Source organism: Nesoenas mayeri, assembly GCF_963082525.1.
Source record: "Nesoenas mayeri genome assembly, chromosome: 3".
In the NCBI taxonomy this organism is placed as follows: domain Eukaryota; kingdom Metazoa; phylum Chordata; class Aves; order Columbiformes; family Columbidae; genus Nesoenas; species Nesoenas mayeri.
The window spans coordinates 34723782-34748032 of NC_137544.1; the positions used below are offsets into that span (position 1 = coordinate 34723782).

A 24251-nucleotide genomic window follows, 5' to 3' on the forward strand; every position below is an offset into this window, starting at 1 on the left:
TTGCTTGGCCATATCTTCATTAGCTATTTTATATCTGCTATTCTGAGAGTAATTGTAGTTGAGTCCATCTGCATTTAGAAAAAATCAATAGGAGCTTTGATGTGCTTACCCTTGCCATGCCACTAGTACAACAGCAGATTTGACCCTGCTGGCTGCATGATACGTCTGTCGCTCAGTGAAACAGGAAATATGTATCTTGAGAAGATGCTCTTGATGAATTGAGCAAATAATATTTCTTGCAGCACGATTAATTTTGCTGACCTCTCATAACCTCTTATTTGTCTTGCCATGTTTGTTTTACAGATTTCCAATGAAGACCAGTTGTGTGCCTTTCACCATCCTTTTTTAATTAATTAATTTTTTAAAAAGTGTTGAATTAGGTTTTTGTTCTTACTATCCAAGTCATGCTCTGCACAGTCTGGAAGCTGTTCTAAGCTATGCCTTCACGGACAGAAGTAATACATACTTATTGTGTCAACCAGCAGTTCTCCCAATGGAAGAAGATGGACACAAAGTGCATAATTTGTTTTCTGCAGAGAAGAGCTAGTAAGGTCAAATGTGGCTATGATAACAGTACTGTGTTTTGTAGCTGACTTGTGGGAAGTGCTAAACATGCTGCTTAGCATTTTCACCACTTTACATTTTCAAACTGAACGACAGTTATAGGTTAATTAGTCCTCTACGTAAAATATTACTTCCCAACTGCTACCTCCTCAGTACCGCTATGACAGTAGAAAATAAATCTCAGATAGCTCTGAGACAGAGTAACGGCTGCACTGAAGATCTGACCTGGGAAAACATGGTGCAAAAAACAGGCCATGGAAATGCAAAATGTAACAATCTTTATGCTACAAATCTGAAAGGAATAAATAAATGTTAGCAAATTTTGCAGGGTTACTTTACCAAATAATATAAAAAGTGTATCTGCTTTGACAGGCAAGTTCGTGCTTAGCAAAAAAAATGAGCCATGGTTGAGACTAATAAGGCAATGATTTGTCTACCCATCACTTGAGAAGTCGTATGTTTTTTCTTTTCTTTACCTGCTGTTTAGTCTGGCTTACGTTGTCTCCTACATGCTCCTTTGTTCAGCGCATTAGTTGCTAGGTGAGGCAGCTGGTTTGAGCCCAGTGTGCTCCTGCTCTGAATCCACATCTCTTTCACTTCTGTCCAGGCAGCAGAAGGTCCTCTCTGTTCAAACTAAACCATGAAATTGCAATCAGTTCCCACATAGGTCAATACAACCTGCCTGCAGCACATCCCCAGTCACCGCTGCCACATTTGCTTTTCTGCCTTCTCTCCCCACCAGCTGCAGCTCCAACTTGCTGATTCCTGGTTCCTAAAGGTTACTTCAAACCTGTGCCCAAGTACAGTCTTGTGTCCACGCTGTGCGGATGTAGCCTCCATTTCTGGGCTTGAACCCATGTTTGAAATGCAATGCACACTTAATCTTGATCCTCAAATTTATGTCAGCTTTCCAAGTCTGAGATTTTTTTCCTCTGTCCTGTGAAACTTCTAAAAAACTCCTAAGTACTATAAAAATAATAACTATTCTTAGTTTATCTGGTGCATGCACTTCAGGAAAGACGCCAGTATTCATGTACTCAGCTGCTTCTTTTCCTCCACAAGATTACTCGCCCTTTGTCCTTGCATATATAAATATTGCTGACCCACTTCTCCAGCATCCTGCAAGAAATGAATCTTGTAAAGTGCCTTGTTAGAGTGGAACTGGACAGGCTGGGAAATGGCCAAAATGAATGTGGTAGTAGATTTCTTTTCCAAGGGGTTGGCAGAAGGTCCCCCAGAAAAGGGCTGGCAGGAATGTAATGCTCTATGATTGCTTCCCGAGTACACTTTGCATCTTGAGCATTCACTAATTTAAGCTTAGTTGGAACTGCAGATGGGGAAATGAGATTTGTGAGGGCTTTAATCCCTTATCCTTGTGCAGTAATGTAAATTACTAAAGGTTATTCAAATTAGCAGAAATAAAGATGAATACTTTCCCTAAACTGGAAAAAAAAAAAGCTGCTCAGAAGTTTGGTTTCACCAAGCAATGCAAGCCTACAAGCTTGACATTGTTGAGCCTGATTTGCTTGCAATATTTTGGGCTGAAAGAGCCTTGGGGGTAGAAGGCACTGACTGAAACCTGCCTGGCTCCTGCTCCTCAGGCAGAGAGCCACCAGCTTCTGCAACAGTGGGATCCTCAAAGTCACGAGTGCAAACTGAACTCTGGCATGTCTAACACCATGTAGCTGTAAGTTTAAGGGATGATGAATGATTTTATGTGGAACACGAAGGATGTTTTTACCTCCAGGTTCAGTTAGTGGAAGTCAGATGACTGAGCCACATCAGGTGATGAATTTCACAGGAAAATGTTTTTCTTTTCAAAGGTCCTTAGTATTAGGAATCCATTGAGAGAATCAAAGCAGACACAGATACTAACAACTAGTCATGCTAAAGGGCAGCAGCTGAGAAGAATGGACTTTTACATGGCTTTGGAGTTATCTAGGTGTATTTAGATTTAAATGGCATGAAGGAAGGTTTACTCAGCTCTTTGTTGTTGTTGGTTTGTTTGTTTTAGTTGGTTTGTTTGTTTTCTGTCAGTTATAAAGAGATGGTACAAAGAACAGCCATACCTTTCTGCTTCTCTCAACATGCCATAAATTTTTGACTGCAAGAATCAAAACCTTTCTCAACACTGTTCCAGCTCTGTATCTTCCCAAGGGCCAGCTTTAATACTTGCGCTTTGTAGTAGCTTCAGTCAAAAGAGAAAAAGCTTTATCTTGGGATATTATCTCTAAAATCTGTGGTGAAATGCTCTGAATGTAAACCACTGGTCACAGTTAAGGTTCTGGAAAAAGAAAAGTCCTGCATGAAATGGAGTTTGTTATTGGGAGATTTATGTTGTGATATACAAAACCTCTGAAGCCATTTTTGCAAGGGATAGGGGAATCTTGCCTAGGAGCTGCCTGACCTGTTGTGTATGCAGAGGAGTCACACCAGTGTGTACGACCCGCAGCTGCAGGCATCAATGCACAGAGTGTGCTCTGGAGGTTCCTTCTGTGATTAAACTGAGACCGTCAAAATATGGTGGCTTCCAGGACGTATGTGGAGAACCAGGCTACAAACAGCATTATCTCATATGCTTTCAGGCTGTGTCTGGCCAAGATATTTATAGGCTATCAGCCTCCACATTGAGTGTCATTACTCAACAAGTGGAAGAATCCTGTACTTACATCACATTATTTCAGCCATTTTATATGTTTTAGAGCATTTAAGTTATCTACTTTCTCTTGGGGTCTGCAGTGTGAGATCAGCTGATTCTACTCAGTAGCTCTATTGAAACTGGAGCATTCTGTTTTCTCTATTATTTATCTTTTTCTTTTGCTGCTCTCTAGCACGGCGGTCACATTTCTACAGAGGGAGATTGCTCAGGACAGTCAGAGCTTTTAATGACACTCTAAGCCAGTAATTTTCAACATGTTTTGATATTTAGATTTTTTTTAAAGTGATAAAGACCCCTTTAGAAATTTCAAGTATGTGAATAATTGCAGAGAATTTACTACTTCTTAGCAACATTTCACAGAACCCAGAGAAATAACTGATGGGTACCAACAACCCACAGACCAGAAAACTCCTAAAGTGCCTCAGCCAGAGTGCTCCTTTCAGGTCAGAGATGAAGCCGTCTTAATAACTTTTTCAGTCCTGAGTAAAATACTCAATTTCTCCAGGATTTTTCTCTTACGCCTGTTGCATCTTGCTATACAAATAATCTTTTATCATAATTAGAATCTTCTTTGTCCAAGGTTGTGCTTTTATACTTCTGCTTTCACATATTTGGAAGCTTTGGTTTTGTGTGTTCTTTGTTACCTTAGCAGCAGTGAAGTTCTGTTTAATCTTCCATGAAGATCTGGCATAACAATGAATCATTCTTACCACGAAATCTTTAGAATCTACATCCTGCCCCCCATAAATCCACATTTTCGACTCCAGTCTCAGAATGCAGTGTTTGTGTACCTCCTGTAAACATGGAAAAGTCCTCATAAATCATTTTAACTATGTTTTTAATTTATTAAATTTCTTCTACTTAACTAAATGTTTGCACCATTTGGTCTTTGAGCCTCTAGAAGTGTACAACAGAAATGGAATTAAAGGTATGGCCTCAGGACATTTACCAGCAGCAGCTGCAGGACGGAGGGTGACGGCCAGTCCTAAACTGTACCCCACCTGAAAGTACAAAATGTCACGGGGCAATGTCCATCAGGTTTTACCCTCCACAGAGTAATAATTCTCTGCTTAGGAGCCGTGTAAAGGATGGGGCCACTCTATGAGCTTTGAAATTTTCAGCTTCTCAGTGTAATATTTGTTTTTCCGAAGTTTCTGGATTACTTCCACGACAGCCCTAGCTTCTTCATGTGTATGGGAACACTAGTAAAAGAGTGAAATGAAAAAACTCTCTGGACTCTCAATGCCCATGCTACATCAACGTTGATACTGAGAAGTTACAGGTGCAAGGATTTTCACCCAAAACGTTACAAATTGACTTATAAAAATGAATAATTACATGGAAATTCACTGAAATACAGCTTGAGATTGGTCAAAATCTGTGTCAAAGAGTGTTTGAAAGGACACTTTAATTAAGTTGCTGTGTTCATTGTCAAGTAGTTGAATGTGGGGAGGAAGCCCCTTGCTCTATCTTTGATGGTGTCTCTAAAGATGTGTGGAATAAAGATACTGAGGTGTTGACTAGAAGCTCTGTTAAGTGTGATGGATGGAAGATCTCCACAGGCTCTGGTACTTTAGCTCAGTTTGGGTCTATCCGGCCATGACTTTGGCTGCTCCGACTCTGTTTTTGAAGTTCAAGCTATAGGAGTCTACTCACTCAATGGATACAGGAACAAAAGGGAGAATAATAGCAATGAAAATAAGAATGTGTGTTGGCTTGGCTGGTTGAGGAGAAGGTTGGGGCATTTGAAATGGAATAGTGGGTTTGAATTCTTAGTTTTTACCTCTTTTTTTCCCGTAGCTTTTGAAAATTTATGCAGCTCAGTAACACTTTCAAGTGAACCGAAATGAAAGCTGTTTGTCTTCCAGATGGGAAAGGAGACTAGATCTGTGGCTTTTGGAGCTGACAAAGTAGAGGACTTTTACAAGGAGAGGGAACAGCCTTAAAAATACCTTAGTTACAGTTTTTACAGTCCCATTACAATTTCTTAATTTTCTTATTTACATCTCATGCTTTTTCCAGTTAGTTGCCACTGCCACATGATTTCTCTAGGTTATTGGTTATGTGGCAAGGCTGTCCCTGAGAGGTAGGAACATCCTCTTCTTCTGTTTAGTGAGAGTTAAAGATGTTCAGCACCATTCAGAATCAGACTTCGGTATCTTTTTTCTGTTGTTCTGTATTTAAGAAATATACTAGAAGGCAGAAGTTATTAATATTTTAATTTAATACTATATTTTAATGCTTCAAGAGAATTAAATACAATCAGCTGCAGTGAATTGCCCTGATTCTATTTGTTTCACATAATAACAATATGGCAAAACTAGAATACTAAAACCAGTATTTTCTAGTAGAGAGTAAATAGGGAAGTAAACATCTCCATCTTTTAAAGAGAAACATGTTACCAGAAATAATCCTGCAGTGTGAAGGAAATTCACTGAGTAAGGTAATGGGGATTTTCAAGCAAATTCATATAATTACTTGCCTGTCACAAAATTTTAACAAGTTACTTAGAGTTACCTTACAAACCAACATAAAAATGTTTGCCTTGTTTGCTCCTTTTGCTGGTTGTTCAGCAGCAATTAACCAGTAAACACTTGTTGGTCACTGGTTTGTGGTTTCCACAGTAAAAGTTGTGCTCAAATGAAGAGAAGAGCACTGAAGTGAGAAAATCTCAACCTTTGTACTTAAGTTGATTCGGATGAAGTTCACTCTTTTCAACGAGCACTCTCATGAAAGCAAAGTAATGCAAAGTTATAAATCTTTGCAAGATTGCTACCTGAATTCCCATTACAGGATTGGATTTTATATTGCTGATGTTGAACTCCGCTCCAAAGGACAGTGAAGTCAGTGGAAAGCCTACCAATGACTTCCACAAGATATAAATCGAGCTCAAAAAGAACACCGAGTGTCCTGGTTATTTTTTATGTCTCTCGCTAGGTACTTTCCAGGAGACCTGCAGAATTTCAAAATAACTGATCAATATTAAAATGTAAAGAAGCTTTAAGGACATATTTGGCAGTGAGTTGAGGTCTGTGCTTAGCCTGGACTTTGGAAGTTCACTGGGGGTGGTCTCCATGCAAAGGTGTGAAGGAGCCTGACACCACACACTTCATAATCAGTGTGAAATGGTGGGGAGGGAGAGTTTAGTCAGAGGGAATGAAGGACAACCTGGCTGCAGGTAGGGAAGTAAGAGGATGAGTGTTATGACACGTATAAGGCTGCCAACTACATGGTTTTGAGTCTTTAAATAAAGACATACCGCATCTTCACAGACCCAAAAGCTGATGAGGGCTGTAGGGATTCTCCTCAGTCACTTGCAGATGGGCCGACTAATGAAGGGTTATTTGGGGTTATCTGCTTATCCTGTTGATTAATAACATCTGTCCCACAGCTGACAATATTGAGAACTGCACATTTATACCAGGGAGAGAAAACAGGCAGTGCTGTTTAACTCCTTTGAGATGTAGGAGGTAGCGGAGCCCTCTTGCTCAGTCACCCACCTCCCTTGTGTTGTCCCTTTTGCCCACTCTGCCAGGAACACGCCATGTTCCTCCCCTTTGCCAGGGTAAATGGCGGCCAGTGGGGCTGGACTCCTGCTCAGGGAAGGAGAGGTGGTGGCTCTGGACGAGGAGGAGCAGCTAGGTGGGCCGGGGTGTGAGGGAGGAACAGCCCTGATGGTGGAGGGGCTCAATTTAAGCTCGTCGTTCATCATGCTGTGGGGCCACCTTGACCCACTGGGCAGCCCCGGGCGCGGGGGACGCGGCAGCTTGCAGCCCGTTCGCTGCCGGCTGGGCTGGGCTGCGCTGGCCCGCCCGGGGAGAACTACAGCGCCCGTCGGCCCCTGCGCGCCGCCCCCACCTTTCCCGCCTCTTGCCGTTATCGCTGCCTCCTGTCAGCGAGGCGCCGGACCCGGCTCGCCCCAGAGGGTCTGCCGCCGCGGGGAGCGGGGCGCTGCGGGGTGCAGCGGGGCGGCGCCGGCTCCGCTCCCGTCCTGTGCGGGGGAGCGGTGTTCCCTCAGCCACACCGCCCTGTCCCGTTCGGTCCCGTCGCCGCGGCGGCGGCGCGGCTCATGAGGTGAAGATGGTGATCCGCGTCTTCGTCGCCTCCTCCTCGGGCTCGGTGGCGGTGAGTGGGGGCGAGCGGCGGGGAGAAAGGAGAGGAGCAGGGCGGCCGCGGCCAGGGCTCAGGCTGCGGGGCCGGGCACAGCGCAGGGCGAGGCTGCGCCCGGGTTGTCAGCCGCCGCCGGTCGTTCTCGCGGTGCCCAGCCCGCCCGCAGCGCCCGGACCGAGCCCGGCACGGCGGCGGAGAGTCGGCGGGCTGCGGCGAAACTGGGTGTGAATTTGCCGGGGTTGCGTGTGCGATGCGGGGGAAACAAGACAACTCACCCCCCCACCCCGCCCCGCGAAAGGCTGCCGAAGCTCAACTTGTTCTTAAATCCCATCTAGCAAACCGAGCCCCGCTGAAACCTCTTCGTAGAGGACAAATATTGGGCGTGTTTGAAGGGTGTAAAAGGTGATTAAACTGGGCTAAACTTGCCCGCCCGGGACGGGAGTTGGGCGCCCCGGGGCAAGGGACGCTCCCCTGACTGACGCTGAGCCCGGTGCGGTGCCCTGGGGCCCAACAGGACTGCGGGTCTGGAAATTACACACAGGGAGAGCCTGGAGACAAACTTCAGGCCAACTAGCACCTCTCTGCATCAAGAAGTACTTTGGAAACGGTACAACTCCTTTTAAACTCAGTTTTGAAAGGCATCACTGCATCCTCTGCTTAGTTGAAGCTTTTATAGCTTTCTCTTGTTGAATTAATTATGCATGTGACCTATGAATTTCCATATTTTCGTATAAAGTGACAGCTCTGATTTCTGTTAAGGCAATCTGAGCGTAAGCGTTCCACTGAATTTGTTCTTTAATGAGAAACATCAGAAGGATTTAGATATAACTGCTATTCTTTATGCTTCAGCAGTGAAGGCAGTGGCATTTTTGCATTGCGGAAGGATGTAGCACTGTATTTTCCTATCCGAAGGTTTATGGTGTATTCACTTCCTTCAGCCTTTTACCGTGCAGTACTAGTTTTCAGTTCGGTGGCAGGGTGACAGGTATGTGCTCTGATATGTTTTGGCATGAAGTGTTCAAAATGATTAGTGGCTGCATTACAGCTAATAAAAACTAATTATCCATTTCAGTAGCCAACTGAGTAAACACAGAGTGTCTTCAGAACTCTATAATCATCAAGCATCCATAATAGAAACCTCTCCATCCCGACATGGGCAGTTCGTTCATGCTGTGGTAGCCCGGAATTGCTAGGTTTAGTTTCTGTTTCATGCTTCATAGCTTTAACAATAGTGCGTAGGCTTTTTTTTTTTTTTTAAAGGGGGGAGAAAAAGGGCCGCATAATTAGCTCACCCAAATCTCCCATTCTGACCAGTCTGCAAATATGTTATTGATGGGAGGTTTTGATTCTGTCCGCTCCTTCCCCTGTCTCTGCCTGCAAGGTACATATCCTTTTAGCAGCAGCAGTATAACCCTCTTCACTATCTATTAACCCAGCAAACCAAATCTGAGGTTGACAAGCAGTTTAGTTTCCACATCAGTTCATTTGCTGACTTTTTTTCTGTGTTTGACAACAAGAAGATGACATATAATAGGGATAACAGTTTGCCTACTGGTGATAGTCAACTTCATCTTCTACACAGCACTACCTCTGAGTACAGCCTGGCCAGAGAAAAACAGATAATTTAGTGATTGGAGGTACTGTTATGCAGAACCAGCACTGTGACATCTCTTTTCTATCAGTTTTTCCTTTATCTGTGTTACCGCAGCATTTAGGAACCTTCATTATTTGGTAGGTTCCTGCTGTGCTCAGTGTTGCATCACTGAGGCTTTTTTTTTCTGTTGACTTTGCAGGGGGTGTCCATAGATTGTGGCTAAGTGATTGAGGAAATGACAAAGAGAAAATTATTATCAGCAGGCTATGTGGGAATCTGCTTCTGGAGAAAAGGGTGGCAACCATATTGCATGTCTCTAAACAGGGAAGTTTTAAACTGATTTTCAGCCTCCTTGAACTGAACATTAGTGAAAGGAAACAAGAAGTGTTTGCATCATGTAATTCATTGTCGTCTCCTCCAACCTTCAGAACAGCTACCTTAATTACTTCTTGGGATCCTGTGGAATGCATGAGACAGGATGATTTCCCTGTCTAGAGAAATGAGTACGCCCTATAGATCCTACTGTGTCTCCTGCTAAAACCTGTCAGAATCCATGGTTTAATTTCCATCTGTAGGTCAGTTTGAGTCAAATTGTAGGCTAGCTGCATGTGACAGTGGATGTGGCTGAGATTAGTATCGGTCTGACCTGCAGTAGTTGACCAAAAACTTCTGTATGTAATATTTGCTATTAAACTAAATGCAGTGTCATGGTGACACAATTCACTTTCCTAATCTCACTGGAGATACTTTGTTAAATTGCTCTATTTTAAAATGAAAAGTTCATCTAGTCTCTAGAGTAAGCTTTTGGTTTGGTTTGTTACCTCACAAGCAGAGTGCTGTTCAAGCAGGGACACTTCTCAGTCTTCTTTCCCCTTTGTGCCTGAAATAAAGTTGGTTTGAGTTTGCAGAGGGAGGGGTGGAGACAGTGATTTGCTTAAATAAAAATAATAGGTTAACTGGTGAAAGAGATTATATTACCTAGCAAATACCATAAGCTAAACTCTTTGTGTATGACTCCTTTTGAAATCTTCAGAATACCCAGGTTAAATGGCAGGCATTTGGCTGAATCATTCCTGAGAAATATGCTGGTTGCGTAGTCAGCAAAACCTTCAGTTTGCATAAATATCACTTTCCCTGGAAGCCTTTGAAATTTTTATTGATCCTGATGCTTGGTATAATTTATTTTGTGCTAAAGAAGATAAAAATACATTAATATTCCTACTTAATTCTAAGAGTTCAACACAGAAAATGTTTTGGCGGTCATTATGGAGAATGAGAAAATGAAATAATTGGAGTGGATAAGAAGCCAAGAACAGCGTGAACCTTCCCTCCATTTGGTTTTGGATTTCTCCCTGAAGCATCTTCCTCACATCTGAAGGCTCTTAGACCCTTGAGAGGTTAATAGTAGTAACTTCTTTTTTAAATAAAATTCTTGAATATAAATGCCCCATGAACTTAAGAGCTCACAGATCGCCAGACCTAGTTGTTGCTTGTTGTCATCTTCAGTTTTTATGGATGCTGGACTGTGGGATGCTGTAGACAAGTTCCTGAGACCTTGTCAGTGAGAGGAGAGAGACGTGTGCATGTGTGCATTTCTAAATAACCTCCTGTTGTTTTGAGCATGCATTAGGTAGATCCAATTGCATCACAATGGGAAGCCTCTGAATAGGCAGGCAGGCATGTTTCTACAAGCCTTACAAGTCTCCTGTTTTCCTGACCTGAATTTCTACTTGTTGGGAAGCTGTGTCTCAAATTCCAAGCACTTTGTAGGACTGAGGAGGCAGGCTTTGCTACTCCTCCCTGATAAGGGCACTCAGTGTTCTTTTGTGCTTAGGAGAAAGGCTACTTTAAAATTACTGTTTACTTTCCCCCCTCAGCAGTGCTTCACTGTTTTCTGGAAACAGTTTATGCTCTGGTTTTCCACCAAATCATTCCAAGGTGACTGTAATTTAATGTGTTTCACATTTTTTTCCACTCTGTCAATAAAAAATTACACTTGTGCTACTCTACTATGTATTGACTCAGTTAAATGGTTTTCAGTGTTTTAAAGCAGGTCTGCCTTTGACAGGAATCTAGTATGAGATAAGTTAACTCTGTGCCTGTAATTCATACAGTTGTCTAGAAATGCTGAATGAGAAGAGACTTAAGTCCTCTTGCAGTTAGAGGACTGAAGAACAGGTAAGAGGAAAGTCATTGAAGAGCTTTCAAATAATGGAGAAACTCTCACTTGTGCTTTCTCCTCTGTGGTAGTAATTTATTGCCTTGGAGCTTCATCTGTTAAGCTGAACAGATAATATAGGGGAATTACTGAAATAGTGGAACAGCGGGTAGAATCTATTCTGACTAGTGAGAGATGTGAAACACTTTCCAAGTGAGATTTTTGTATGTTCACAAGATGTGAAAAACACATCAATGAAACTAATTCCATTTAGTGTACAAGGGCAAGCGCTGTTCAGCCACGTTCTCCATGAGAACGTTTAAGGGTGACAGGAGGGTTTGGGGAGAACAGTGCCAACTGGAAATGAATAGACTTCTTTAAATGACCAAAACTTGGACTTTAAGTCTTGATACTGAAGAGAATTATGGTTTGTTGGTGTGTTTTTTTTTTTTTTTTTAACCAGGAAGCTTGATAAGAAAAATGCTGTTATAGCTGAATTGTTTCTGTAGCAAATATTGGTTTTATGAGACCAAAGCCCTGCTTTTGCTGAAGCATTTTATGGAGGTCAAGTGAGTTAGAATTTTTGTTTCCTGGATCACAGTTCACAGTATAAAACATCAGAATGTCAGAATAATTACAGTCATGTTTGTTTGGTTCATGTGTTGTTGGATAATGTAACAAAGACTAATACAATGCTAACATTCTTAAGGTTGAGCTTGTCTCCTAGCGATAATGATGAATTCAAACTCCACCCTTGTTTGTACAAAGTCATTTTAACTCAACATTTCTCATAGCACTTCTCAGGAAGAATGTGCTGCTTGTTGAGAGATGTGGAATAAATTCACTTAGAATATGTCACTTCTAGAATATCCACCATCTAACAGATGTGGATTTTTATTTTTTTTTTGGCCTCTCTGCACCCCAAAAGCACAGAAGTTAAAACTGAAAGTGATTTGTTGAGTGATACGAGTGCTTTTTGTGAAAACCGTGTTAGTTATGATGGTAATCTGGAGGGATTTACAACTTGTTGCATGTGATTTACAGAAATCCAACTACCTATGATATAAAATATTAAGCTTTGCAAATGATAAACATTATCATTATTTTTTAATATGAGAAGTTTGTAAAATCAGATCATAGCAGCAGGTAAATTGGCTTTTCAGAAAAATGTTTACAATTAGTAGTGATCCTGCAATATTTACATGGGAAATGGCAGTATTTTAAATGCTTAGCCACAGTATTGTCTAACATCTGTCAGCGTGCTGAGGACACACCTGTGAGATCCTCAAAGTCTGATTTATGAATCTCACCTGAACATCGCACTGTGTCACTTCACTTGGTCAAGATGGGCTGGTGTTTTTGGTTGTGTACCTGCAGGGTAGTGCTGTAGCAACAGCAGCGATACTGGAAGAAAAATGTTGGATCCTCGCTCAGTCGCAGGACACATCATGTGTATCCATGTCTTGGACCTTAGCAATTATATCGTGCCAACAGAAGAGATTTGGGAACTTTATGGATCTATTCTCTTTGACTGACAGAATTAGTTCCCTTATCCTTCCTCACATTTCTTACTGTCAGGTCAGGTGGCTCATATTCATCTTTGCTGGCTTCTGTCAGACCTGTTTTGCAGGGTCCTTGTGGCAGAGAGAGTCCAAGGGCCTCGCTCACAACTGTGAATTCTGCGAGGCAGGGAGGTCAGCGCCGAAGGCTTTACTTGTTCTTCACTCTTAAGAACCTTCTGTGGATCTAGCTCTTGAGGTTGTGTTCCAAAGAAGTCTAAGTTCTACTTACATCCTCCTGCCTCATGATGGAGAGAATCAAGAGTCCCTGAACAGTGGTTCAGATAGCTTAAGGAACATGTTCAACAGGGAGATGGCTGAGAACCCTGATTGCAAGGATACAGGTGGAATTTAGACTGTCTGTGTATGGTAGTCAGTACCTGACTGTTGCACCATTCTTGTGTGCTCTAGCACTTATCAAATATTTACATTTCTTCTTGGCAGACAGATTGTTTCAGAAGTAATGCTACCTTGAACTTGCTTTAGACTACATAGTGCCATGAGCAGTAGGACTATTACTGACCTTTGATCACAATTGTAGCTGTAAGAAAACTTCAAAGGAGGTATTGTTCTGCCTGGGTTTCTGGGACTGTTTGGAGTGTGTTTTGACTCTCCATAAGCTGATCTGCTTTTTCCAGGCATATGGTTCAATGTGTCTAACAACTACATAGTGATATTTTCATTAAAGGTTTAGCCTTCTATTTTGAATATATTCACATTGATTAGAAAGAACAAAATGAGTAATAAAAGGAAACTTGTTAATTTTAAGAAGGTGTTTCCCCTCTGTTTTTCTATAGAGCACAGCAGTGTCAAAGTACAAGTCCCTGAATGGATATACTTCACTGATGGTGACCTATTCTCCTTAATCTTCCACCCATATCATCAAAGCCTAGAAATTCTTTTTCCTAACCCTGGTCATAGTGTCAGTGATCACAGCAAGTTACATATAGCTGAATTTGATTACATTAATGAAAAAAATAATTGAAGTAATAACTAACTTCCATGCAATTTATTAGTACAGGTTGTGTTTTGGATTACTTCTATTTTCCACGTTGGTTTGTGAAATAAAAATTAATTTGGGCACACTACTCACCTGTCTGTTTTCTAGAGGGTACAACCCATGAGGAAAGGTATGGAATGAAGCATATGCAGCTCTTTGGTTGGCCCCATTTTTTTGTCTGGCACTAGTACACCAACATATAAACTGCCACATTTACAGTTGTCGTCATCGCTTCATTCTCTGCCAACATTGCTCCTGCAGGGAGAAGCTCCAGCAGTGGGGCAAGGCCGGCAGCTCTCATGCCGTGACACATTGGGTCACTGCAGGTGCTCGCTTCAGTGTCATTGACCTGGACATCTTGGTACCAGCTACTTTAACCTGGTAAATTCAAACTGAAAGCAGCATGTTTTCCATACACAGCCAGTGCAAGCTCACTGTCTGGTTTCTTGTCACTACAAAGGTTGATCATACAAGGGATATTGAACTGAATTCCATTACATTTGGGCATCACAGAACTGCTGTCCCAAAGTTTGTTTGGCTCTTCTTCTGTAAATCTAGGTCAGATATTCACTTACTTTCTAGAAGTCTTATTTGGGCAAAATATATTAATATATTAAGCACTAGAGTGTCAGTATTTTTTTTTTTTTTTTTTGACTAAATATCTTTGTGAAAAGAGATATGAAAAGAAGTTGTTGAATTAAAGTCACTGCTGGACTAATGTGAATCCTGTGATCTCCAGTCATTTACTGGGATATGGTATCCGGTGTAGTAAATTCATATAAGATGTGATCCAAAGCTTGTTGAAATTGGTGAAAACATCTTAATTGAGTGACTTGGCTTCCATCCAAGCCAGGTGGCTTCCATGCTTGCCATTAAACCTAAATGGTGTCTCATGTGTGAAAAGTTCAGGACATTTATAATGTGTGTTGTTCTAAATGTTTTTATTAATGCATGTAACTGGTACAATGCTGTTGGCTCCAGCTTTGAATTGCTTGAGTACTGCCTGCAAACATAACATGCCCTCATTAGCAGTAAGGAGAAATGAACCTCAGGATATAATCTTCTACCTAAAATCACAGAGCCCAATTGTTGGTAGAAAGGTCATATTGGACTCCTAAGCCTCTGTCCTTGGGCAATCCATAGCAAGAAGGTACCAGTTTCAAAACTTAGAGGCCGCATTCTAAGCAAGAGAGCTGAATTTCCTGAATCTCCACCATTCTGGTGGACAGTGAGGCTAGAAACAAATAACTAGCTTGTGCAAAGTTATCCCAGAATCACAGAATGTTTGGGATTGGAAGGGACCTCTGGAGATCATCTAGTCCAACCAACCTGCTAAGGCAGATTCACCCAGAGGTTATGTCTCTTTTATTCCTGAATACTTTCCCATTTTTAAAATTTAAGGAACTAAGATAAAATTCAAGAAATGGTGAAGACATACCAGTAAATGTGAAAGTGTGCTAATCAAAGTTACTTGATAGTATCGAAGCCCGGCACAGGTTGCCAATGTTTATTGACAGTAAATTACCTCTCTTGGTACTTGTAAGAGCTTAGAAAAAATCCCCTATATTTTAACTAATGTATTGAATGTTCTGGTTCTAATAGTCTTGTCAAAGGTGAAGTATACTGCTGAATAAGTCAATTTTACTTGCCATTTGAATTATTCTGCTTTTAATTAAAATCCAAGCAAAAATCAAGTCTATAATGCAATATGTTTCAGGTGACCTATGTTAGATTCTCTCTGGTAGTCTTCTGAACAATCCATCTTCCAATTTAATTACTTCAAACATTTTATACTTCTGTTTATCCAAATAAGGAAATATTGAAGAGATTAGGATTTCCAGAAAAACAGCCAGTTTTGAGGGAAGTTCTTTTTAGTATAAAATCAGGATCACTTTTGTCTTTAGCAATCTCAGTGCAATTTGGAGATAAAGAATTGTCAGTAAGCTGGTAACGCAGAGTGTATCATTTTACTAGCGAGTACATGAAGGGCAACAGTTTCCTTACCGGCATCCTCAGTGCTGGCTTCCTAAAGGAGTCTGTCCAGAAGGAAATAATGCAATCTTAGTTTTGCCTGCAGTGTGAAAGCTTGATAAGAAGAGACATGAACAAAGAAATGCTATAGTCTCTGAAATCTACTGTATCTAAAACCATTATCAGGTTCCAGTATGTCAGTGGTTTTTACCAGCTTAATCTTTTGATAAGTTTTACAGAAGATAGTTAATATTTTGGAAGTCCCTTAAGTAGGTGCCATTCCATCTCGGTAACAGGGGAATTGCAGAGGTGGTGGTAGTATTTGTTACTGGTGACTGTCAATGAAAACAGCCTGCAGTTAGCTGCAATAGCTCGGAAGAGATTCTGAATTCCTCAGTAGCCATGAGATTGTTTCCTTAACCTTCTCTCTTGGGGCTGTTTTTTTGTGTAGTCAGCACCCGTTGGGTGAGCAGATGGAGTCAGTTCAGAAACCTAAGTCACTGTTGACTCTCAATGCTGAAAACAAACATCAGATTTATTTTAGTGGGACCCATGTAGGTGAGCAACGTGTGACCTGATCTTTCAAGGAATGACTCAAAGTTGTTGGTGAAGTTCAGATTGCTTTGACTGAGAAGAAGGGCTGACTGAGATACAAACATTCTGGAGGCAACTGATTTGGCATAGTTTGCCTCATTGCAAAAGAGCATGAATACAAAACCTGCTGTCTTGTCTTTCTTGGGCTTTAAGCCTCCATCTGTGAAGTATCTTGGGGTGAAATCTTTTGATTAGTCTGTTCAAGGCTGTAGCAGTCCTTCCATTCAGGTGTGCTACTTGACTGTAAGAGTTATTCATCACCACTCTGAAGGGGCTGAGTCTAAAGCATGTGGATATCCTCTTGTGGTGATAAGAGCTATAGTGATAAGGAACCTTCTTAAAACAAGTTATTTCTGTCTTGTTAGTGCAGGAAGAGGAAAACAATGGTGAAGAAGTTTATTTAATCTAAAGTTAATATTGTACTTCACTATAGAGTAATTGAATTTGGCACGGAGGAAGGGGAGTAACTGTCTTGCAAGCTGATTGATGAAGAGAAGCTCTTAGGAGATGCAGGTTGTTCAGTGACTCATCAATAACAGCATGCCCTTCTGTTGCTGCCCAGCTCCCTTGAGTAGGATAGAGCTTGTCTTCACAGTTCAGAGTTCCAGGATTTGTTGGTGGTGGTTTTCCTCTTTTATCTCTAGGTAGCTAAGCCCCAACATTCCTAGTAAGATGATGTGGAAAACTGCAAGATGTTTCTCATTTTACTGCAAGAAATAAACTTGCAGAAGTTAATGCCTGGGAGTGACCTTTGCATATATATCAAACTGCCTTTTGTTTGAATATACATATGTAGATGTGTATTTTTGCAAACACCCATATTTATTGATATATATATATGCATATATATGGTGTGTATGTGTTATGTATATTTGTATCTGTGGCAAAACTGGGCATGTATGTGTGTGTATGTTTCTTAACCTTGGAATCACCCATGGATGCTTATTATCACTTGGTAAAAATAAACCACTGATTTTTGCATTGACGGAAGAGAAATAAGTGTAATATCCTAGTGCCTTATACTGGTTGCTCAAGATATGTCAGCATCTGTTGGGACTGTGTGAAAAATTACTGCTTCTTTATTTGAATGGCTGGTTCTTATGGAATTGTAACCATGGATGTCTGTCTTCTGTGTAAGCTGGAGTGCTAAAATAGTGGTGCTTGCTCAGCTTTCTCTGTTATTCTGTGTGTCTGACCTATGCTTAAAAACCTCACTTATGTAACTTATTTCAGATAATGAGGTGCTTACAAAACATCAAAATAGTTACACCAATACAAGATATTCACCAAAATAATTGTGCTGGCTAATAGGGATGTACAGTGGCATAATTATTTCCCTTCTTAGTAAGAGAAAGGTACCATCAGTGTAAACAGTGTTATGAAGGTTTTTATCTGAGAGGTCTGGCAGGGCTGGTGGTGGCAGCTGGAGACCTGACTGCTGATAACTTCAAAATTGCTCTTCTGCCTATTGTGGAGCCTCAGAACAGAATATGTGTCTCCATTCCAGCCTCTTCAGTCACAGCCTTGTGTGTTTGCCCTCATAGGTGCTGAAGGTGGGCTACTAATACATTGGACTGTGAAAGTGAGTAGCTGCGGCACCAGAACATGCCCCGTTTTGCCACTGCTGTAGAGGTGATGGTGACTTTTGGCGAGTTTCTGCTTGTGACAAAGCCTTAAACAGCCACAGTTTCTGGCTTTCTGAATGTCCCGTCTCATGGGATTGTAGCGCTGCATACTCTGCCAGCAGGGTTACCCTCAGAGCCTTTTTTTGTATGCAGAGCCCTGCAACCGTGAACTCGTACTCCATATTAAATGCAAATCAAAATGTGATTGTGTATGTTTCCTTCACACATGCTGATAATTTTTTCATGCTGGCTTTTGGCTTTTTATGCTTTTACAAAAGACAGAATGTTATTTACCTTCACGTGCTAGGAGATACAGCCTATGGTGATCCTTTTCACCAACCTGCTATGTAACACAGGTCGTCTGAGTTCACTGGATAGATTCCAGTTGAAGCAAGAGAACATGACTCAGAGAAAAAATAATCAGAATGTAATGGTGGAAAATCTATCACACCTTTCACAAATTGTTTTGTTTCCTGACATTTTCGGATGCTGCAGAGGATGATAGCAGGTATTATCTGTGCTATTAAAACCATTTTGAGTGACTATTTTGAACAGTTTAATAGTAACATTACAAATCAATTAAAGACTGCTTTCTCAATCATGGAATATGGGTCTATGTTTTTCAGAGAAAGGCAAGTGCATTTTTGTGTGTCTTCATTTGAAAGAAAGCTTCCTTTGATCTGATGAACACTAGAGCATCAACAACTGAAACCTGTCATTATGTTGCTGCAGGGTTACTGGAGTTATCATCCCTGCCTAATCTAAAGAAACACAATTCCAGTATGCATTAAACCTTTGATGTAGATCTGCATCTCCTAAGGTCAGACAGTCTTCCTGAAGCGTCTCTAATTGAGTGATCTGATATGTTTATATAGAAGCAGAGAAAGGAATGACATTTGAAAGATTTAGATAACATCACATTCTTCACTAGGGACCTGCTAGGAAGCTAAAATTAGTTAGAAAAGAGATACAAAACCAGTCTTTGATCAGAGAAGGCCCTGATGTGCAAGTAGTTCTTTCTACTGGTGAAACCGGCTTACCTGCAGCAAGGTCTACTTTCTAGTAAAGGTTCCCAGCATCAGACCCCAGGGATTCTGAAAATCTGTGGGTTTATTCACCATGGTATTCAGCGATACCTTTGGCTATGTGGAGGTGACTCTTCTTGACCTTACAGGCGATATGTCTGCAGTTTATGGGATAATAATCAGATAGCTGCTGTGTTTGGGGACACAGCTAGTCACTAAGAAGTGAGACCACAGAAGTACAAAAGAGAAGGCAATTTGCACATACAGAGCTGCAAGAACAGGCAGGTTACACAGATATAGTTGCATTTGTTGAAAGAGAACTAACATTGACGTTTGTTAATAAAGTTAGAAGCCTCATTCTGCTCTCAGTTGAGTCAAAGGTAATTTTGTTATTGATCTGAATAACAGCAGTGGCAGTCAGCCCTGTTTTAGGAAATGATATCAACAACATCCTTCATCCTAGGCTTACAAAAACATACTGATAGAACTTTGCAGTTGTATAGTCCAATTTTATCTGAAATATGACATTTGTCTAGAGTTACAAATGCATTTTTCTGTTGCCATTTCATATACTGCTGGGAAAACCTGTACATATCTGTAAAAATTTAGCACAACAAATTCTAAATGACTTGCACTGCTGTTACTGCTGTTATTTTAAAGTGTTTTATCAGGGGTGTGTCTATCTGTAGCTGGCAGAATGACACATCTGTGCTGTGCGGATAGTAGCTGTCAGGAGAAAATAGTGAAAGTATTGACAGCTTTATTTCACAAATTTGTTTTTCAAATTTGTTGGAACATTTTGGAATCATAATACCTCTGATCATTCAGGGTAAGAAAACAAATAAATGGAAGCATTGTCCTTTGTAGGGAAAGGCTAGATGTTTTTTCCAGGTGTCTCAAATTCATGGAGGGGGATTAATAGCTGTGGGGGAGAAATATGGATGTGACTTTACATTTATGTGGGAACAGGGTTCTCTGTGAAACCCAGTATGCCACTGCTGGTCTAGGCAGTACTGCAGTCTTGGAGCTTGCCTTAATGTCTCTTAAAAACTCTCCCATACTGTCAGGAGACTCTGCTGCATGTGGCATCTTGTGGCTCCATGTTGTTCATCACCTAGCTCCTGTTTCAGAAACAGCTGGAGCTGCAGTTGGGTGTAACTGGGTGTTGTGCTCTGAGTCCTGAGTGACAAAATACAGGGAGTGCAGCTCCACAGGTAGGGCAGGAGATGGCCAGTGGGACTTACATCTTGAGCTAACAGAACTGGGACCCTGCCCAGACGAAACAAGGCTAATTACTTGTTACATCTTATGGGCTGCTAGATGTTTTTATCCATTCTAATAGGTAAATATTCCTATGCCACTGGGTTTTGATGCTTAAAGCTAATGAGAAGGAAGAAACATGACCTATTTTTTTATTGTCAAGAGATTTGCTTTTATATCTCATTTGAAGTAAGTACAGCAAATACAGCTGGGGATGCTTTATTCATTGTTACAAAACAGTGTGACTGATAAATACATAGAACTAGTTCACAACACTTTCAGTGCTTTGCTGACTCACCATGTCACCAAAAAAAAAAGACAATTGTGTGTTTTCATCTTAAAAATCTAGGTGATAAGCATGTTACATAATAGGACACACATGTGAATTTCTTGTTAGAGGGATTTTTTTACTTTTAAACTTCTGTCTGTCTTTGCAGAATTTAGAATTGAATAGTTCAGTTGGAAGGGACTTACAGTGATCATCTTGTCCAAATGCCTGACCGCGTCAGGGCTGACCAAAAGTTAAAGCATGTTGTTAAGGGCATTGTCCAAATGCCTCGTAAACACTGACAGGCTTGGGCCATCGACCATCTCTCTAGGAAGCCTGGTCCAGAGTTTGATCACCCTCTCTGTTAAGAAATGCTTCCTAATGTCCAGTGTAAACCTCCCTGCTGCAGCTTTGAACCATTGCCACACATCCTACGAATAGATACCAGTAGAGAGCAATGAGGTCACCCCTCAGGCTCCTTTTCTCCAAACTAGACAAGCCCAGAGTCCTCAGCCTCTCCTTATAGGACATTCCTTCTAGCCCCTTCACCAGCTATGTTGCCTTCCTCTGGACATGTACATGCACCTTCACATCCTTCTTAAGTTGTAGGATCAGAACTGCACACAATACTCAAGGCAAGGCCACACCAATGCTGAACACAGCGGGATAGTCACCTCTTCTGACTGGCTAGTTAGGCTCTGTCTGATGCACCCAGGATGTGCTTTGCCCTCTTGGCTGCCAAAGCACACACAGCTGACTCATACAGGTATTATAGCATTTGCTTGCTTTCCAAAACCTGCAAATAAAACCACTCTCTTTAGTGCTATTTCAGTGAATTTTTAACAATTACCAAATATTTAACACACTTTAAGAAAATAAAGAAACAAAGCATAGTTATGTTCCACACACCACCACCCACCCCCACCCAAATCATAAGCCCACCAAGCAAGCTTGATTCACATTAACAAAGTGATCTCTCTTAAATCTCTGCAGATTTTCAGCCGTAGCAGTGCTGGACTCCAGTGTGCAAGACACCAAACTATTCCCTGCTCTCCTAACTCTGCAGGAGGAACTGGGACGTTCAGAGTTCAATTTTCTATTCTTCACTGCAAGCCTATGGACTGAGTTTCCGATAGTTCAGAACCTGACAATTCTCAAGTACCTTGCTGAACCGGGACTTTATTGGGAAGCAAAGAATATTCTTCAGAGTCAAATAACTTACAGAAATCAAAAGAAATAAACATATGAATAAATGTAATATAGCATAGAGATCAGAGCACTCTCATTTAATTAGGAGGTACTGAAAAGCAGCTGAATTAAAAGGGTTGCAGTTATCATACTTGTGTTTATATGTAGTGTACATTTTGAAGAGGAATATAGATGTTGCTTGTTGAAAGGGTTTCTTTCATGATGCAAAATACTTTCTATAAATATGCCGTTTTGACAAAAGAGAATAGTTAAATGTAGAATGCTAAATAGGAGATGTAAATTATTCTCTGGCAACTTTGAGAGGTTTCTGTTGCAAAAATGCGTGAAAATAACACTTTCTCTTTTACCACTCTCTCAAATTACTGAAACATATGGTAAATTGCAAACAAAACCATCTATCTATTGAGAGAAGTTAGCTGCCAGCTAGGGTTTGAATTACAAGTCTTTTGATATGAATTATTCTAGTCCTGCAGGATGGTTCCATCAGAAGTATTTGATAGCTGAAAATATGCTTTATGAATCCCTGAAATCTTGTAGGCTTCTCAAAGTGTCTCATCTTTTGTGCTAGCCACTAGAACCTCACTTAAAAACAAACAAACAAACCAAAACAAAGACAACAACACATAATTCTAACAATTTTGAAACTTCTTGGCTCACTGTTGTCTGAGACATGTTTAAAAACAGACCAAGTTACCAGCATGCTCTGGCAATCTGCCTTGTGTTTTAGCTAAAGGCCCAGCCGAAGAAGAACCAGTAGACCTTCTCAGTGCCCTCACAAGAAGATGCATATGACCAGGAAAGGTCCTGGATCTGTAGCACAAATATAATTTAAAAAATGCACTTCGTCAAACAGAAATGTAAATCTTTTCAGGCTAGTGTAATTCCACAGAATGGAGCTCTTGCTGTAGTTTACAGTCCAAACCAGTAGCAGGTTTTGTGAACTTCCCCACCAGAACAACCAGTGGCGCATTCTGACCTTGAAATTGGCAGTCACCTGCTGCTGGCTGGGCCAGTCTGGGAATCCTGGTGCTGTGTTTCTCAGTCTGTGCGGAGCCCTCTGGCTGCTGGTCTGTCAAGGTCTCTCTGATTTGGAGCTGACTGCCTGTGCGCTCCACGAGACTTCCAAGTTCTGCTTCAGTTCCTATTGCAAAGTCTTAAAGTTTCACTTCATTTTAGCCATTTTTTATTTCCACAAGCAGTGCTGGCTTTTTGGTTTCACATTGATACAGTGGAACACAAATTCACGTCATTAACTGGAAGATAGACCCAGCTTCAATTATATTATTATTCTTTTGATGGGAAGTAATGAGCCAAGATTTGGGTCTCGTAGCATCTGTTTTCCAGTGCATCAGAAACTCATATGTATGTGGATTTTCAATGCTGTAGGAAATACATTGTTCCTACTGCAATAAGCAAATAATGATAGAATCACTTCATTTGTGTACATCATCGACAAATCTAATTTCCTGAAATATGGAAGAAATAAAATTATTTGGGAGTGACTTTAGAGGCTTTCTCAGCTGCACACAGCTCGAAGGCGCCCAGCCTGGCACTGCCTGTGGCTGATATTTCTGTAGAACCTTCTCTTATTCCTTTCTTGGTCTTTCCCCTTTTTCTGTTTGTTCCATTTCTGTCTCCTTTTGCCTTTATGCTTGCTGAAATAATACGCAGTGAACCCCTGAGGAAACTCCCATCATCTTGTGTTTTGTGCAGTGTATCTGTACTTGCTAAAGACTCCTTCGTTTTACTGAGTGTTACCTTGTTACTTGCACAGAGAACAATGGTTTCTTACAAACTATCTTAAATAAGAAACTATTCCCTTCAGCTTGCAATAGTTATACATACACAGAGATAGATTTAAAGGCATTTTATCGTAGTGCAACCTCTGACAAAGAAAATACAAGGTTAGCAGGCATTGGGCTTGGAGCAATTTACTATTTTTTTGTAGCTTTATAGAAAAAAAGAAAATAACATGTTTTCCTTTGCTGACTGCTTGTGGGTAGGAGTCTTCTAGAAAGCAAACCTGGCTCAGATTTTAGTTGCATTTCTTAAATGCTAGACTCGTGCAAAGATGCCATACGTATCTTGCACAGAGGTAAAGGTGTGCAGATTGCCTCACTAAGCAGTCTCAGCAGCTCCCAGGGACCTGCAAACTTGTTTTGCATAAAGCTGATTGCCCTCCCAGTTCAACAGAGTATTTCATATAGCGTGTCCTTAATCATGTCTCTGTGTGCAAGCAGAAGATTGCTGCTCGCAGGAAACCAGGGCAGTGCAGACTGCGTGGGGCCACTCTTCAGGGACTGTTCTCTTTCTTTTCAGATGGAAACGTTCTGTGGTCAATTTTTAGGATATTGAAACATTTTCTTGAGGATGAAGTGTTGAAGATATTTTCAGCTATTTGGAGGTCGATTCTGAGGACATGATTTCCTTCTAATCGCGTGTAATGCAATATTTGCTACCACAGGTAGCCACTTGGCTTTTGGGAATAGTTATGCAATGCTGATTTTTTAATTTTTATTTTTAAAATTTCTTCTTTATTGCCTTCCTTTACCTCACCACAGCTTCTCATCTCCTTTTTCCCTATATATAACTGAGTTGTATTTTCCTGTGACAAGAACAATGAATTAATCATAGGAACCTTTGTAAAGGTCTGTC

At 41.0% G+C, this 24251-nt stretch overlaps 1 protein-coding gene across 1 annotated transcript in view; it reads left to right on the top strand.

Annotated features, from left to right (window-relative positions):
• Nucleotides 1-7129: 7129 nt before the first annotated feature.
• The window catches only part of SH3BGRL2 (SH3 domain binding glutamate rich protein like 2), a 42907-nt gene continuing 25785 nt past the window's right edge, over nt 7130-24251 (top strand). The window contains exon 1 of the mRNA XM_080341629.1: nt 7130-7348. Coding sequence (XP_080197755.1) covers nt 7304-7348 — 45 coding nt within the window. The 5' untranslated portion in view covers nt 7130-7303. The remainder of the gene's footprint in view (nt 7349-24251) is intronic.